At 40.5% G+C, this 16,249-nt stretch overlaps 1 protein-coding gene across 3 annotated transcripts in view; it reads left to right on the top strand.

Annotated features, from left to right (window-relative positions):
* The window catches only part of dock11 (dedicator of cytokinesis 11), a 79,588-nt gene that overhangs the window by 28,809 nt on the left and 34,530 nt on the right, over nucleotides 1–16,249 (top strand). For 2 of the 3 annotated variants that reach the window (XM_085267386.1, XM_085267385.1), the window contains exons 20-39: nucleotides 1,400–1,523; nucleotides 1,629–1,741; nucleotides 1,925–2,002; nucleotides 2,083–2,172; nucleotides 3,080–3,201; nucleotides 3,291–3,360; nucleotides 3,448–3,573; nucleotides 3,862–3,933; nucleotides 4,344–4,490; nucleotides 5,053–5,136; nucleotides 6,488–6,599; nucleotides 6,987–7,025; nucleotides 8,788–8,969; nucleotides 9,457–9,570; nucleotides 11,791–11,857; nucleotides 12,664–12,752; nucleotides 14,229–14,349; nucleotides 14,492–14,558; nucleotides 14,695–14,742; nucleotides 15,083–15,228. In XM_085267386.1, the coding sequence (XP_085123512.1) occupies nucleotides 1,400–1,523; nucleotides 1,629–1,741; nucleotides 1,925–2,002; nucleotides 2,083–2,172; nucleotides 3,080–3,201; nucleotides 3,291–3,360; nucleotides 3,448–3,573; nucleotides 3,862–3,933; nucleotides 4,344–4,490; nucleotides 5,053–5,136; nucleotides 6,488–6,599; nucleotides 6,987–7,025; nucleotides 8,788–8,969; nucleotides 9,457–9,570; nucleotides 11,791–11,857; nucleotides 12,664–12,752; nucleotides 14,229–14,349; nucleotides 14,492–14,558; nucleotides 14,695–14,742; nucleotides 15,083–15,228 (2,011 nt within the window). The remainder of the gene's footprint in view (nucleotides 1–1,399; nucleotides 1,524–1,628; nucleotides 1,742–1,924; nucleotides 2,003–2,082; nucleotides 2,173–3,079; nucleotides 3,202–3,290; nucleotides 3,361–3,447; nucleotides 3,574–3,861; nucleotides 3,934–4,343; nucleotides 4,491–5,052; nucleotides 5,137–6,487; nucleotides 6,600–6,986; nucleotides 7,026–8,787; nucleotides 8,970–9,456; nucleotides 9,571–11,790; nucleotides 11,858–12,663; nucleotides 12,753–14,228; nucleotides 14,350–14,491; nucleotides 14,559–14,694; nucleotides 14,743–15,082; nucleotides 15,229–16,249) is intronic. The other variant, XM_085267387.1, reaches the window with a different exon arrangement.

Here is a 16,249-nt window from a genome sequence, read left to right on the forward strand (position 1 = left end):
ATAAATAAAAAAGCACAAGCAAACCCCTTTCATTTTCTTCATGGAGAGAAAATGCACAAAGTGTTCAAATTCATGCCAGAAACACTCAAAAAGAGAACTGTTACACTACAAAAGCATCCCAAACGTCTCCAAACAGCTCCAGTTTCTGCTTCAGTACATGTGTCGTTCTCTGTAGAAGGTGATTTGACATCTTTAGTGTGTGACATTTACTCCAAAACAATGCTGTTAGCCTTTCGCCATCTAAAAAATATCATTTTCATTGATGTTCAACTTTTTTACTCAAGTAAAAGTGTCAAAGTACAGGCTCTGAAATGTACTCACAGTAAGAAAGTAGCTCTTTGAAGTTCTACTAACAACTTTCATACAAAGGTAACTGAACCGATATTAATATAATAATATCATAATATTAGTACATATTATTCAAATTTAAATTCAAATTTTAGTAAATGTAATTAGATGCAGTGAAACAACAACTGAATTCAACAAGATGTCAGCAGTTTCACTGTGGCAGATGTCCGTCCCTTACACTGACACTAAACTGTTTATCCTGACTTTATACCAGACAGAACACAGTTGGTATAAAGTTGGAATTCAGTGCATGAATCTAATCTTCATCAGCTTAAATGCAAATGCATCTCTGCTACACTTGATGTAACCTAACTCTGACTTACTTTCTTATCCTTCTCCATCTCTGAGTGAAGCTGGCTCTCTTTCTTCTCTCCCTGTGAAATCCAGCAGGTGGACCTGTAGCTTGTAACACACTGTGTGTTTGCTGATGTTCGCTGAACTGGTAGAAGCGTTGCATTTAAAATGACCTATTCTGCAGCACAAGCTAGATTCTGAAGTACTGCTATCACAACTTACACCTGCACTCACCTGCGCCCACTTTAACTCCCAACTCTATAGATGATACTGCTGAAGTAACAAGTCTGTTATGAAAATGTAAGGAATAGAAACTACAGATATTTGTTTAAAAATGTGGGGAGTAAAAATGAAAAGTAGTCCAAAAAAGCTACTCAAGTAAAGTACAGATAGCTGAAAATACACAAGATGGTTATTTTTAGATGCCTTTTGTTGATTTTATGTTAATTTTACCTCTTAATAATTTAGAGGCTGAAGGAAACCCTCACTGTCAGTACATTTTTGCAGGTTTAGAGAAACACTAACGCCATTATGGTTAATGTAACTCCCTTAATTTGAGCAAAAAAACATCAAAAAAGACAACAAGGAAATCACAGCATGTGGCACATCCTTTAAAATGTTGCCTTGGCAGTACTATGTAATACCTATATGGTATCCATTATTGGAATCAGTGCCTCTAATCTTGTTTATGTGTGAAGATTGAACTGATGGTGACATAAGAAGATTAAAACAGCGACCTGCTCCTCTGTGTGTGCAGGTGAAGATCGAGCTGCCGGTTCACGTGCATGAGAAACATCATATCCTCTTCACCTTTTACCACATCAGCTGTGAATCCAGCAGCAAAGCCAGCAGCAAGAAGAGGGACGGAGTGGAGTCACTTGGTGAGAAATTTGGCTTAATGAAGCTTTATTAAAATGTTGGTGAGCACATTATTTAGCTTGTTAAAATGCCTTCTTCTAAAGCTCGGCTGCTTTCGCGTGTTTCAGTGGGCTACTCCTGGATGCCTTTGCTTAAAGATGGGAGGATGCAGTCGTTGGAGTTCCAGTTGCCCGTGGCTGCCACTTTGCCTGCTGGATATCTTTGTCAGGACACCAGGAAGGTTAGATTGTAGCCATGAAAACGATCTGGTCAGCTCTGTCACTGTCATGCTCACGATGTTAAAGCGAACGTTGACCCCTCATGTTTTAGCCCTGAAGGTTATTGGAGTTTTGAGGGAATGTGAAAAGTTTGCAGATACTTTATTGACTCTGTTTTGTCTATTATTCTCTTCGAATGGTCTCAGGCTGATATCAAGTGGGTGGAAAACGCCAAGACACTGTTTAAAGTGAGGACCCACGTAGCATCAACGATATATCCTCAGGTACAATTTGGTTCTTTTGCTTTTTTACGCACAAATGAAGGTTTTCAGGAACACTGATGTCCTGTTTTGTTTCGCCGCAGGACCTCCACCTACACAAATTCTTCCAGCACTGCCAGCTGATGAGAACAGCATCAGAGGGCAACCCAGCAGAACTGATCAAATACCTGAAGGTAAGATGCTGTGAGGCAGTGCACAGTCAGTTTTTTAGCTTTGGTCCATGTGCAGTTATTGATCATTTACAGTACTTCCACTATATGTGTCATTCGGCAATGCACTAACAGATCGATCATTTTTGTAGGGCATGCATCATTATGACTACTTATGAGCTTTCACAGTCATTCAACAATCAAAATACCTTTCAGTGCTATTATACAACAGCCTCCATTAAAGCAATAAAAGGCTTATAACACAGTTTATTAAGTTAATAAGGGATATGGATGGATGAATGGATGGATGATGGCAACCCCAAATGCAACAATGACAAAAGATATTGCCAAAAAACGAAATCTTTTTAGACATTAACCTCTTTTGTACTGAATTTTGTATGAAAAATCATAACTATTTAAATGCTAGAGGAAATCAGTTGAAGTATTTGTCTTATTTTTGAGAGGTTTTCCTTTGGGAAAACATTTTTATGGGATGACTAACATTTTAGGGAGCAATTAACATGTGTGGGGAATGAAGGCTGGCCCGGGTGGTCCGACCCAGCAGGCAAACTGCTGCAGGTCAAAGTTTTGCTGTTTTGGCAGCATAAGTGGTACCAACAGAATGTCACTGCGGCTAAGCCCATCTTTTTTATACAGTCTATGCTGTGAATATGAAGGAAATGTGTCAGCAATGTCTGACAGGGAATTTCATTACATCAAGCACAGAGATTCAGCTACAGATCAAGACAGATTTTCACATATATTTCTTATCAGATAAAATAATGCCGAGCGCTGATTTTATATCTAATAGGCTACAGTTTTTCAAGATCAGGGTGATATATATATATTGTGTGGAGGCGTGTAATCACGATTCTTGTAAATATCTGGGAGTCAGAAGTAAAAGTGATCTTGTCTGGCCTCTTTCCCTCAGTGCCTACATGCCATGGAGACTCATGTCATCATCACCTTCCTGCCAACAGTGCTGATGCAGCTGTTTGAGGTGCTCACAGCCGCCACCAAAGAAGCCCACGAGATTGCCGTTAACTCTTTGCGGTCAGCTAAAAAACAAATTCTTTGTACTTTTACTGCTTTTACTCCTGATAAAAGGACATAGATTGAATTTCCATGCTCTGTGCCCTCAGTGTGATCATACATATAGTTTCCAAATGCCACGAGGAGGGACTGGAACACTACCTGCGCTCTTTTGTTAAGGTAAGCTGCCGCAAACACTGCCTGTGTTTCTGCTTGTGTCTATAAACTAAAGTGCTTTTGTTTTACTGTTCTCTCTCTTCTTCGTAGTACGTGTTTGTAACCAACAATCCTGCATCAGGAAACTCAGTGACCACTCACGAGTTGCTGGCCACAGCTGTAACAGCCACCCTCAAGCAAACTGCTGATTTCAACACCAGCAATAAACTGCTCAAGGTGCGCACTCAGTCGCGCGGATAATTCATGCATCCGTCCACACGTAGAACCAACTTTAAGCAGCAGATGGTGCAACTCTCTAAGAATGGAAACGAAGGGTTCTGACAGCAGTTGTCACCAGTTTCGAAAGAGAAACTTGTTCAACATGTAGCTGCTTGTAGGACACTACACTTCTCATGTCTCTTTTATCTCTCTTCCAGTTTCCCCTGACTCACTCTGCTTGTAATGTACTCCCATTATATTCCTAGGAAGATTGCATAATGGGTAACCTTTCGCTCTTTTCTGCAGTACTCTTGGTTCTTCTTTGAAACCATGGCAAAATCCATGGCTCAGTACCTGCAGGAGGAGAACCGCATGAAGGTTGGTAAAAAGCGTTTTTCGCTCAATAACGCTGAGCAGTTCAAGAGTTTGTAGTCTTTAACTGAAAGTCTTATGTGGACTGGATGTTGTTATAAGACCTAGTCCACATATTGTTATGTCCGCGTAACCACATGCGATGACACAAAACACAGACACCCAAAGAAAACTCATTGTGTACTTGGCATTCTGATACCGCGAGCCTGTGTTACATCTGAGTCTTTGCCAAAAATCCTAAACATTCAGCAGCAGGCCGAGCTGCGCTGCTGTTTGCTGCTACACAGAAGTAGTTAGAGACAGTATAAACCTTTTAGTCTTATCTATATGCTGGGAATGATCTGTCTTCATAATATGGGTGGCTGTTTGACTTTAAAGTGATGCATCATTACATGCTATTCCTCCCCACTCTTTAGATGCCACGGGCCCAGCGCTTTCCGGAGAGTTTCCACCAGGCTCTGCAGTCCTTGGTGTTGTCCATTATGCCGCACATCACCATCCGCCACTCAGAAATCCCAGAGGAGGCTCGCTGCATCAACTTGAGCCTGGCGAATTTCATCAAGGTGTGAACCCCAAAGGCTAAATATGAAACCAGCTCAAAGAAGACCTGTTGCTCATTTCCAGCTGCTTATTTTTATTCATGGACTTTGCTAGAGTAGGGCCTTTTACTGGGCCTTGCTGTAGTCATTCAAGGCATCCCTTGATTTAAACAGGCTGATTTAGCTCCTTCTGATTGGCAGCCCTTCATAAGCAGACTGTTTACAACGGCAAACTGGTGAGGCTTTGTTCTTTAAGCAGCTCTTTAAGCCTAAGATAACCATTTTAGGTACTCTCTTTGAGGCCCTTTCCTTAATAGGGATCACTGTTATTTATATATGACAGAAAATTAAAAAAACAAAACAGGTTTGCTGTAATTTTAGTTCAGGGTGTATTACGAGCCTGAACTTGTATTAGCAGTGTTGTTGTGATCCGTAAGATTATGTGTTACTGCTGTGCCTCAGGACACGACAGCGCCGCCTTTAAATGCTGATCTCAGACAAAATAGTGCATTGTTTTGTCTGAGATCTCCATCGTTTTGCATGAATTTCAGCAGCTTGTTTTCTCGTGTCTGCTTTCTCTCCTCAGAGGTGCCTGACTGTCATGAACAGAGGTTTCGGTTTCGGCCTGGTCAACCACTACATGTGTCATTTCAGCCCTAAAGATCCCAAGGTACGTGTTCCACAGAGCTGGGCAACCTCACAACGTCAGAGTGGAGGTGTAGCACATGTGTGACAACCCAAGGCTTCAATAATTCAATAATAAATAGCACATATCAATAATATTTAATTTATTTGTTCAATAAAATGTTAATAAAAGTAATTTTATGAATCATACACACTGTTATTGATTATAGCTGATGTAGTATGTTTTCTAATAAAGGTTCTATTACTTCTCAGTGAGTCAGTTCTAATAAAGCCGCTTCCTGCTCAGAGGTTTCCTGTCACGTACAAAATTTCATAAACGTATTAAACCATCTGTTGTAAACACAAGAACGTAAATATTTTACAAACCTGTGGACAAATTGTTTACAAATCTTAAAATCATATTGTTGTTTGTTAGTGAAATAAACTGAATGGATGTTTCTGAACTCAGCTTTGTGCAGGCATACTCTTCCTCTCTGAGATCAGAAATGAATTAAATGCAATATTAAACTCTTTTAGCAGCTTTCTTGTAAAACTGTGCGTTTGAAAAATTCATGCATGATTGCAATAATTATATTCGCATTAAAAATATTATTACTGATGGATTAACCATTACAGAAACATGAAAAATGAGTTATTATAGTTTTATATTTATTAGTTTTATATATATTTATATATAATTAATTTTTAATTTCATTTTAAATGTTTGTTTTTAGTTAGTTTTGAGGGCAGCTCTTCTTATTTCAGTTTAATTTTAATTGTTTGAAAATGTTTAATTTTAGTTGAGTTTTTATTCGCTTCAGTGTCACTTTGAGTCTTTATAATTATTACTGTACGGAGGGCATATGTCAGAGGCAAATTTAGGTTTTTAGGAAGTTTTTTTTTTAAGTTTAAAAAAACAAAACAAAAACTAGTGAAACTACTCAAACTAGCCTAAAAAATTTTATCCAAAAAGGGGACATTTTTTCCCCCTTGGAGCAATTTATTATTGAATTTTCTTAAACACGTGCATCAGCACTGCTGCATTCTAAACATCAGTTGCACCTTTATGTTTGCAGATTCACGGCATTCATTATTTATTATTAACCACCTTAAAGGACAAAGATCTAAAGTGAACTGAAGCGTGCACTGGGGCGTTTTCGTGAGCGCCTCCACGATGTGTGTGTAGTCGCGCCCTGTCTCATGCTCACCTGTCGCTGTGTCTGATGTTGAACAGTTTCTCCCGGCCTTCTCTGTTTATGTTGTTTGGATTTGTTAGTCAAATGTGTTGCTCTCGCAGACGCCCCGCCGCGGGCAGCTTTTGATGTTACATTGAGAATTCTGTTTGGCCGAAATTTGCATATTTGTGTGCGAACCGCACTCTCGCCCGTTGGCCACAGGTGCTGACCGAGATGAAGTTTGACTTCTTGATGACCTTGTGTAACCACGAGCACTTCATCCCTCTCAACCTGCCCATGGCTTTCGGGCGCACCAAGCTGCAGAGGGTACAAGGTAAGAGCGCGCTGTGTAGGCCTACTTTTTACCGCACATGTATCCACTGACCTGCTGTCACACGACCCCAGCCCCTGACCTTTTTCTGACATGCATCCACCACACTGATCCTATTAACCCGCCTGATTGTTTGGCCCACAAACACACCCACACACACACACACACATTACATCACACCTATCCGCATTAGTCGGATCTCTGGTGAACAAGGTTTGCCAACACTTTATCGCACAACCCGTTTTACACGACACCATGAAAACAAACACTGGAGTGCGCGCTGTGGAAATGCTGCATGGATTGTTTACAGTTTTACCCCGAATGTCTTTATTTTTACTCCACCCCTCTCTGTTTTTTGTTGTTTGTTTGTGTGTTTTTGCTTGTGGTCAGATTTTATTCCGTATGCGACGGAGCTTTTTGGGCCCGTAGGTAGGTGAAGCCCACCGCACCCATTGACACCACCACGTTTGCTGACACCTTGCACATGACTGCTCCTCCTTGTCCTCACCTGCACTAACCACACCGCCGCCTGATTTTTTTCCCTCCCACCCACCCTCATAGGGCACTCGGAATAATGCTAATTCCGGGCTCTTGCCTTCATTTTCCTACCAGGGCCCGAGCCTGCGTGCTGTAGAGGAGAGCAGCTGGGCTGTTATGGGAATCAACAAATCCTCTTTTCCTAATGCTTAATTCACTTGATTGTTGTAAACACCAGTCAGAAGCATCTCTCATGAAGCTGTGGTTCTCTCTCGCTTTCCTCCGCCCGTCTGTCTCTCTGTCTGCCTGCCCGTGTCTGTCATTAGAGGAGATAATTGGAGATGGTTTCTGTTTTCCAGGCTGCACTGCCTGTGTTAATATTAACCCAGGGCTGCTGTTGAACTCCATGTCATTGTTTCTGTTGAACTTCTCATTTTTTAGTGGTCTGTTTGTTTACTTCTCTTGTCTGAATAACACCGAAAGATCATTTCCAGCAGATTTCCTGATGAATTATTCAAGTCCGCTCCGCTTTGTGTGTTGTGGAAACGTTAATGTCCTGATGAATGTGTTCCGTGAGTTTGTTGCATAGTGGTTTGGAGCGATGCACTTTGAATGATTGAATTTGCCACACTTGCTTCTATCAAACATTATAACTACTGAATAAGACACATCATATCGTATAAATCTGCTGTGTTTGTGTCGGTGCTTGTTTGGTGCTTTTAATGCAAAGCGCTCTGAAGCATTTATCTTGCAAGGCGCCGCAAAAGAGAAAAGCCAGGAAGTAAAACTCTTGAGGGCCAAGTTGTGCACTATTAAGCCAGGATGTTTTTTATTTATAGTTATTTAGTAAAAATATGCAGTCTGAGGAGAAATTAAAGGAAAAAAACAAACAAAAACAGTTCATTAGCCGGATCACTGTTTCCCTTATGAAACATTGATTTCAGCATTCGTGACTGGTCTAAAATCTCCTATATCCAATCAAAATGCATTGTTTCAAGCATGTGTTTATAATAAAATAAAGCTTATTTACTCATGCTTACTTTCAGTATGTTTCAGAACCTAATTTTATATGTCATTCTATCGTGTTTTAAGGGTGTGAGAAAATGTGGGAATATCACTTCCTGGCCGATGAGACGACAGAAAAGAATAACCTCACCAGTAGTTCTAGGAACCCAGTTGTAACTCCCAGAATATCCAAAAAAATCTTTTTATTGGGATTCCCGTTTTTTTTTGTCATTCACTCTTGCAGCTTGTCCACAGTTTCTGTCCTTTCCAGCCTTCAGCTGCCTTTACTGGGTTTTGCAGGGCTGGATGATGCTGGGCTGATTCTATCATGCTAACCTTTGTTTCAATAAAATTTTGTTCCCATTTTTCCTGTTAATAACTAACAATAGTTAAATGTGTCGTGCAGACTTTTTGTGGTTTGAGAAGTGAAGCATACCAAATGAAGTTCAGAGCACTGCCCTAAGGGGCCTAAAGTGTGCTAGCAGAGTGTGTTACACAGCTGCTGAGGTCGAGGATTTAGGCTTTCCCTTTAACATCTGCAGCTTACGTTGTTACATTATAGACTGATTGCTCACAAGGAAAAAAATGTTGTAAGAAGTCGATTCAGTTAGATTGGAAACGGATTTTTACCAGACCAGAATTTACTGTTAGGAAATTTCACTTCAGCTCATCCTGATGCTCTCTCACTTCCTATTTGGCCCAATCACAGAGCAGAGTCTGGAGTTCAGTTTGACGGAGGAATACTGCCGTAACCACTTCCTGGTGGGGCTGCTGCTGAGAGAGGTGGCTGACGCCTTGCAGCAAGCGCCCGAAGTGAGGCAACAGGCCGTGGGCATCCTCAAGAACCTTCTTATTAAACACGCCATGGATGATCGCTACACCGCTTTCAAGGTTAGGAGCATGCAAACAGAAAGGAACTAGCAGAGGCAGGATGAGCAGGAATGTGGACGGAGAAAAGGGCAGAACAATGATTTATTGTTCTCAACGATTCTGTTTGGGAACAATGCAAAATAACAATGAGTTCCAATGATTAAAGTATTTGATTTGGCATTTACACAATACACACCTGCATTAAAAACAACGCCTATCTTAGAAACAAAATAAAGGAGATATTGTTTAATGTGTAATACATCAATCATCAACAGAGGCCAAATGTCCTACCAAGTGAGCTCAGCATTTTTACCCATAAAAGTAAATGAAGTATGTGACACAGGTCACCACCTGTGCATACCTTTCTATTTTAGTTTAGATAAGATTGTCTCTTATGCAAACCACCTAAGTTAGAGTGCAGCCACAGAAAGGTAAGGGCTATGTGTAGTTAACATTAACCTACAATAATCATCTCCTTTTACTTGTTTTCAAATGTTTATGGTTTCAGAACCAGCAGGCCAGGATCTGTTTGCTGTACCTCCCACTTTATGAGCTGCTCTACCAGAACTTGAAGCAGCTTTCCGCTCAGCCTCTCATCTCCAGTCCTGGGCTGGGCCTAAACGTGAGTCACCTCACAACGCTCCTTTTCTTGGGGATTTCTGTGATGTAACTAAAAGTCAGTTTCACATATGAATTGGCTGTTGTGCTGTAAGATCTTCAGTCAGGCATAGACTTATTCAGAAGGAGTGGTTGTTGTAATTCAATGGAATCATGAAGCATACTGTACAGTATGTACCAGTCTATTTTTATGACCGTGTTTATCAAAATAAAAATCTGATTTCATCTATAATTAGGGCCTCATAAGTTTCTCAGTTCAGTTCAAAAAGTCTCATTTACAGTTTTCCAGTTTCAAATAATTAGTTGCAAAATCCTTAATATGACAGCTACTTGTCGTATGAAGTACTAAACAAAGCCAGATACATGATGTAAAATCGAGGTAAGGAATCTTGAATTTTTCTCCAGCACGTGTCCAAACTAGCCTGTCTGACAGGACTGAAAATGACAAATGAATTAAAAAGGTTAGTTTACCTGTGCTATACAATAGGGCCCAGCCTACTGTGCTGTCGCTGTTGACCTGTTTTCAGTTCAGCAACATTGTGAGGCCTCTTGGTGGATGTGGAGTGAAAATTCAAAATGTTAATGCGAATGCAAAGGTAGAGTCTTAACACCTGGCTTGAAACCGTCTGCCAAGGACCAGCGTGGCCTGCAAAGCTTGGTTTTGGAGTGAAATTAGCCTCAAAAGGTTTACAAATGTGCGTGTGGTCTAATCCACAAACACAAGCTAACATTTACAAATGTTTACAATGATTTGTGTGCACATTTTTGAGTGCTAACAAATGTATACTCCAAACCGCACACAAATACAGAGCAATTCAAACACAACGCTATTTTGAAAAATTGATGGGAGACGGGAAACACCAGGGTAACAAGTCACAGCTGAAACTGATCAACAGCAATGAGACAGGGGAGGCAAAACTACACATCAACAAAAATATCAAAACACCAAACAGCGAGTGAGAGTTAACAGGGAAACACGGGAGGGGGGGATATAAACTGAAGGTCCAGGGATCAAAGAAACAGACGTATTCATCTTTCTGATGTCCTGAAACTCAAAGTGGTTGTTACAAAGATAGCTGAAGAAAGATCCCCGACTTGATCCCAGGACAAATACTCTCTGCCAAATCAAACATGCAGAGCTACCCGCTTTGGTGACCTCCTGTGGATAAGAGAGTAGTCAAAAGTAGCTTTTAGCTTTATTATTTGTTTTCCTTGGCAGATGACTTTAATGTCATGTAGTTTGAAGGAGCACGTTTCAAGAAGACTGCAAACCCCACCCATATGGAAAAGATATATATAAATCTTATAAAGTTTGTATCTGTCTTGTGTGAAACTTGTATGAAAAGCATATAAGAGTGAAAACAGATATAAGATCCCTTGAAAAATTATATAATGAAACTTGTATGTTTTGGATACTTACTAAAACAATATATGAAAGCGATGAGAAAGTGGCCACTTTCATGAGTAAATCACATATAAGTTTTTACTATTTCTTTTCCATATGGGCAGTGTCGCTGACGCCACTCCAGTACTGGGATTACTAGCATTACTAGCCGGAGCTTCACAACTATTCCATCCCAGGGAAGTGATCATAAGACAAAATCTTGCAGCATGAACTCTGACCCGCAGTGGGCACACATTCATGGGATCCTACAGACTATAAAAGTTTTAATGTCAGTCTCTCTATTTTAGATTCAATTCAGTTGTTGCCAAATAGTGTACCGTGGTGCCAAGTGCAGTGGATTTTGTGAAAACTGGTCTGGTCTGGTATACAGTTAAAACCCAGTGCATTTACAAAAATGTACAGCAATTATTTTGGTAATTACTGTTAATTTAGGGCAGCTGTAGAATAATAAATTGGTGGTGCAATAGATGTATTAAGCACCGTACGTGCTGGGAATCCCTCCTGTGTAATGCAGGAATTCTCAGACTGAGTGAGTAAACAGTAAAAGATTGCTCCGAGGAAGCTAAAGTGGCACAATACATTCCGAACAAAGGTGCCAGAACTGTTACGTTTTTCAATTCAATTCAATTTTATTTATATAGCGCCAAATCACAACAAAAGTCGCCTCAAGGCGTTTTGTTTTCACCGTTAAAATATTTCCTCAAATTGCAGGAAATAGAATGTCGAACATCTGCTCTTGGTCTGATTATAATATTCGGAATGTGCCAGCTCACCTCTTTGCAACACAGTTTTCACTCGCTCCATCTTGTGGTTGGCCAGGGCTCCAGAGATGACCTAATATCCACAGACATGAGGAGGATCAGCACAGCGATCGAGAAAGAGCACGGTGAGTAGAGAACAATAGAAACCGTACATATGGCGTCTTCCTGTTTACGTTATTCATTATGATAGAAACATATGGCTTCAACACCCACTGATCCATTAGCAGCACTCTGTCTGAAAGCAGCAGCTGTTGGCCAGACAGACATCAAACTTCTTAGCCAATCCTACAACATTTCTAGTATTTTATTCACTACCAACATGATGTTGAAATCAGATGAATAAGATCGGTATCAAACAGAATCCTCGAAAACCCAGTGAACGTGGGTGTTTTACTGAGTTATAGCAGCTGCTCATTAGGTCAAATACACGTTGACCTGAGAAGATTGGGAGGCTAAACAGTTTTTATTCTTCGAGACCAAAAGGGTTAAATGTTTAAAACAGGGACCACGTAGTCTTGCATTTCGGTAGCGTAAATAGGCAGATTGAAAGTAAACAAATATGAAAATCAAAGCAGCAGAAGCAACAATGTAATCATCTGTAGTCTCAAGTAGAAAGCCTTTGTTTATTCCAGAAAAGTTCATTAGCTTCTTATTCCCTGGTGACACAACAAGGGTTGTGTTCTCAGACATCACGGTGCTGGACTACTGCGTACAATGATGTTCACAGGCTCAATGGAATGAGTAATGGTGTGTTGTTCCTGTATAGCATATTGGCCCAAACATTTCCTGAGAGTCCTGACGTAAGAATGGTTTCATACGTTTTTATTTAGAATTATGAATTTGTTTAATTTTATTGGAAAATATAAAGAATTTTCCACTAGGAGCTACTGTTAGGAAGCTTTGGACCCCAACAAACCTATTTTGGTTGCAGGTCAGCCAACTCAGAATGGCCACGTTGTGAGGAGGGAAGACTCCAGAGGCTCTCTATTTATGGACCCAGGAACACCGGACAGCAATGAGGTGAGGTAACATTTCATTTTAGCCCAACAGGTTAAACATATTTAGGGCAGATTGTCAGTCAGTTCATTTTTAGATAAATAAACTTTGTGGTTTCTCTAAGTTCCAGAAAACCGACAAGCTGGACACTGGTTTGTTCTTCTTTGTTTTTTCCCTTACCTGGAATGTCATTCAGAAATGTCAGTTATGCTGAACTGTTGACATCAAGACAAGTCTGACAATGTCTGATTATCACGGTTTTGCGTTGCAGCCCTGAAACTTTTTATATGCATTTTTAAATACTTCTAAGAATGCAGTCTGAGCCCTTTGGAGTCACCTCACGGAAGCACTTCTGAAACACTGTGCGGGAAACCTAAACATACCGTATGCAAAGCAGCCTTGAAACATGCGATATGCAAATTTCGGTTTAAGTGTTTTGTTCACTGGTAGGTTTGTTGTCACTTCCCAAATCAGGAAATTCTAATTAGTTCTGAAGTGCTCAAACTTTTGCGCTGCTTTGTTCCACTTTAACATTTTACTCACCGGACGTGGGCTTCGTGTAGGCCACATACACACACGGCCTCGGCGTTACATCTGAAGCCTTCACGGCTCACTTTCTGGCAATGATGTTAAAAAGCAGCTGCATGTTACTTTTGGACAATGGCGGTGTCTTCTCAGCAGGAAACCTCTGTAAACTCAGAGCCAACATAAACTCTTCTCCTGCTCTTCAACCATGACTCATTTGGGAAACGTGTGACGTGGCTTGTACTGGAAAACGCCACCTTCATGTGAACCAGCGATCATTCGCGTTTCGCTATGAGATGCCAGATGAGCAGGCGCCCGTGCTTACAATTCAGTCGCAACGTGAGAAAGTGCTAGTCATGTGGATTTGACCTGTAAATGACAGTTAGATGAAACCCCTGACAGATTGAAGAAAAACACATAATGACGTTTAAACAGAAAAAGCACTCTGAAGCTATATCGTCCCCCTAAGGCCAAGGTGTAAAGACAAGTGAAAAATGAATAGGTTCTTCCTTTTCTCCGTCTCCTTCTCGCCTCCAGGACTGATGACATTCTGCTCAGTGGTTTTTGTGCAATTTTGCTCTAAATTTAGCTTTTCTGCTGGTTTATCTGTAAATCTGTATATTTTTACATCCACGATTCACCTCATCAGCATAATTCTAAGAATTGTTTCTTGTCACTGCTTTGTGTAATCAAAAGCAATAACATGTTTGTTTTGTGTGTTTGCTGATAAGAGATATTAATTGCGAAAGCAACCTCTCACATACTGTTTGCGCTCAGGATTTTTTTTGGTAACAAAGGTTTCATCAGTGAGCCTGTCCTCAAGTCTGGGTTTAAATAAATCATTCTCCTTCTGTAAAATACGACCGTTTAGATCCTCTGACACTCAAAGATTTTCCTCTAGTGCTGGTCCTAACCAAACAGGAAGTAGGAGTGCTTTAAAATGAGTTAACGAGCGTTTTCTGTGTGTTGTTCCAGCTGCAGAGACGCGCCTCAACCATGAGCAGCAGCACCATGCCTCCTATCGGCAGACTGGGACAATATGAAATCAAAGGCCTACTGTTCTCTTTCCTGCACATCGCCAAGACCTTGTCAGAAGGTCAGTGAGGCTCTATAGCCACAGTGCACATCACTTACTCAGAACGTGACTCGGCTACCTGTTCTGCTATTTCTGACAGTGATCGCTCTGGGGGACTAAAACCATATAGCCAAGTGTGTCCACTTTGTCTTTTTGCCCACAGACACTCTGATGGCCTACTGGAACAAAATCAGCCCTCAAGACATCATGAACTTCCTCAGTTTGCTCGAGTGAGTAGCTAATGAAACAACAGCCATATGTAAATATTAAACAAAACTATACGTGTGTTTTAACTGCTCTATCAGTCTTGTGTCAACATTCTAAGTGGATGCAAAAGGCGCCTCGTGCTTCATGTTTTCTCCGCAGGGTCTGTCTGGCTCAGTTCCGTTACATTGGAAAGAGGAACATCGGCAGGTAAGGCTGGAAAACAAAGCTGCGCCTTTGTATTGTGTGTCATATTTACCTTATCTGTCAGCGCCTGAAATTTGAAACCCAAATAAATTTAGTTGAGTTTTAAGGATGCAAGGTGCCAGGTCATGTTCCAATGAAATACACCTTTACTCCTCTCTTTTTTTAAATGTATTAAAATGTTCTGTTTGGTATTAATCAGCTTGTGTCGATCTTTTATTAATTATCAGGTATTAACATATTTGTTATATATCGTAATACATCCAGCTCAGTGAGAGTTACAGGAACAGGGTCTTATGTTATTCCTCTTCCTCCTTCCTTCTTGCTCCTGTTATTATCGATATAGGAGCCAGGAGGCATGTGTGTCGAAGCTGTTCTCGTCAGGTGGAAAGTCTCAGACTATGCCACCCATGCGCTGCAACCGTGCCAGCCTCATGCAGAGCAAGATACACCAGTTCAACACCATGGAAGCCTCCTTCACACTCAACATATGTAAGCACTCCCACTAGTTCACATGCAAAACGTCAGGTTGCAAAACACTTCACATCTAAGATTCCTAGAAATTTACAGGAATTGAAGTCGTAATGGAACAGTTAATTCTGCCAGCACCGCACTAATCGTCAAGAAATCATGCGGGTAAAGTGATATAGATTGCATTTGTGTTCCAGCCGAGGGAGTCTGCATACAGTTGAGGTTTGCACAGGAATATTTCATATGAAAGACAATAATTCCACAACCAATGATTTGTTTGTTAAAGATTAGGCTTGCAGAAAGATTCACAGGAGAATCTGGAGAGAGGCGGTTACATTCCTAATGTGGCACGCCTAGTCTGTAGTGACAGTCCTTATTATCCTTATGTTCACCTTTTCTGTTGAAATGAAAGTGTTTAATTTAAGAAATGTATGAATGTGAAATTATTAGTTTTGTTATTGTTTTATTTGGTATTATTTGAGGACACAAAAATCTATAAGTAGTAGAATCAGATGCAAGGAACTGGAGGCAACTGGAGCTACAATAGAGCATGCACACTAACACTCCCATCACATCATAAACCAAGTGCACGTTCCAATTTTGGCATTAAAAAGATAAAACATGTTCTGTCTCAACCTCTGTCATGTGAGTGCTGCTGCATCACTGCCTGTTGCTTCAATCCTTCCACCACACCAGCTCCACGTGTAGGCTCTGGTAGGATGTTTGCTGGTCACGCTCCAATTTGTGTGTCATATTTGCTGGTGCAATGAGTAGTTGAAAAAGTGTGTCAACAACCTAACTGTTCAGCTCTTCTCTGTGCATGTGGACGAGGAAAAAGAAAACTTCTTAGTATGACACTAATTTCCCTGTAATCAAAAGGAATTTAAATGTATTTTATTTACAAGGTAATTAAGATTTTCCTGCAAATACTTAATACTACCAGTCAGGTTTTTACTGGAAACAAATAGTTAAACTAATTTAAAGTAAATTTTAATAGTCTGTAAGTAATACTTCTTTATTATTTGGTAATTTGTGGAAAAAA

Source organism: Mchenga conophoros, linkage group LG3, assembly GCF_057382185.1.
Source record: "Mchenga conophoros isolate Kocher_MC1m ecotype Shallow Benthic linkage group LG3, M_conophoros_male_GT1.1, whole genome shotgun sequence".
NCBI lineage: Eukaryota > Metazoa > Chordata > Actinopteri > Cichliformes > Cichlidae > Mchenga > Mchenga conophoros.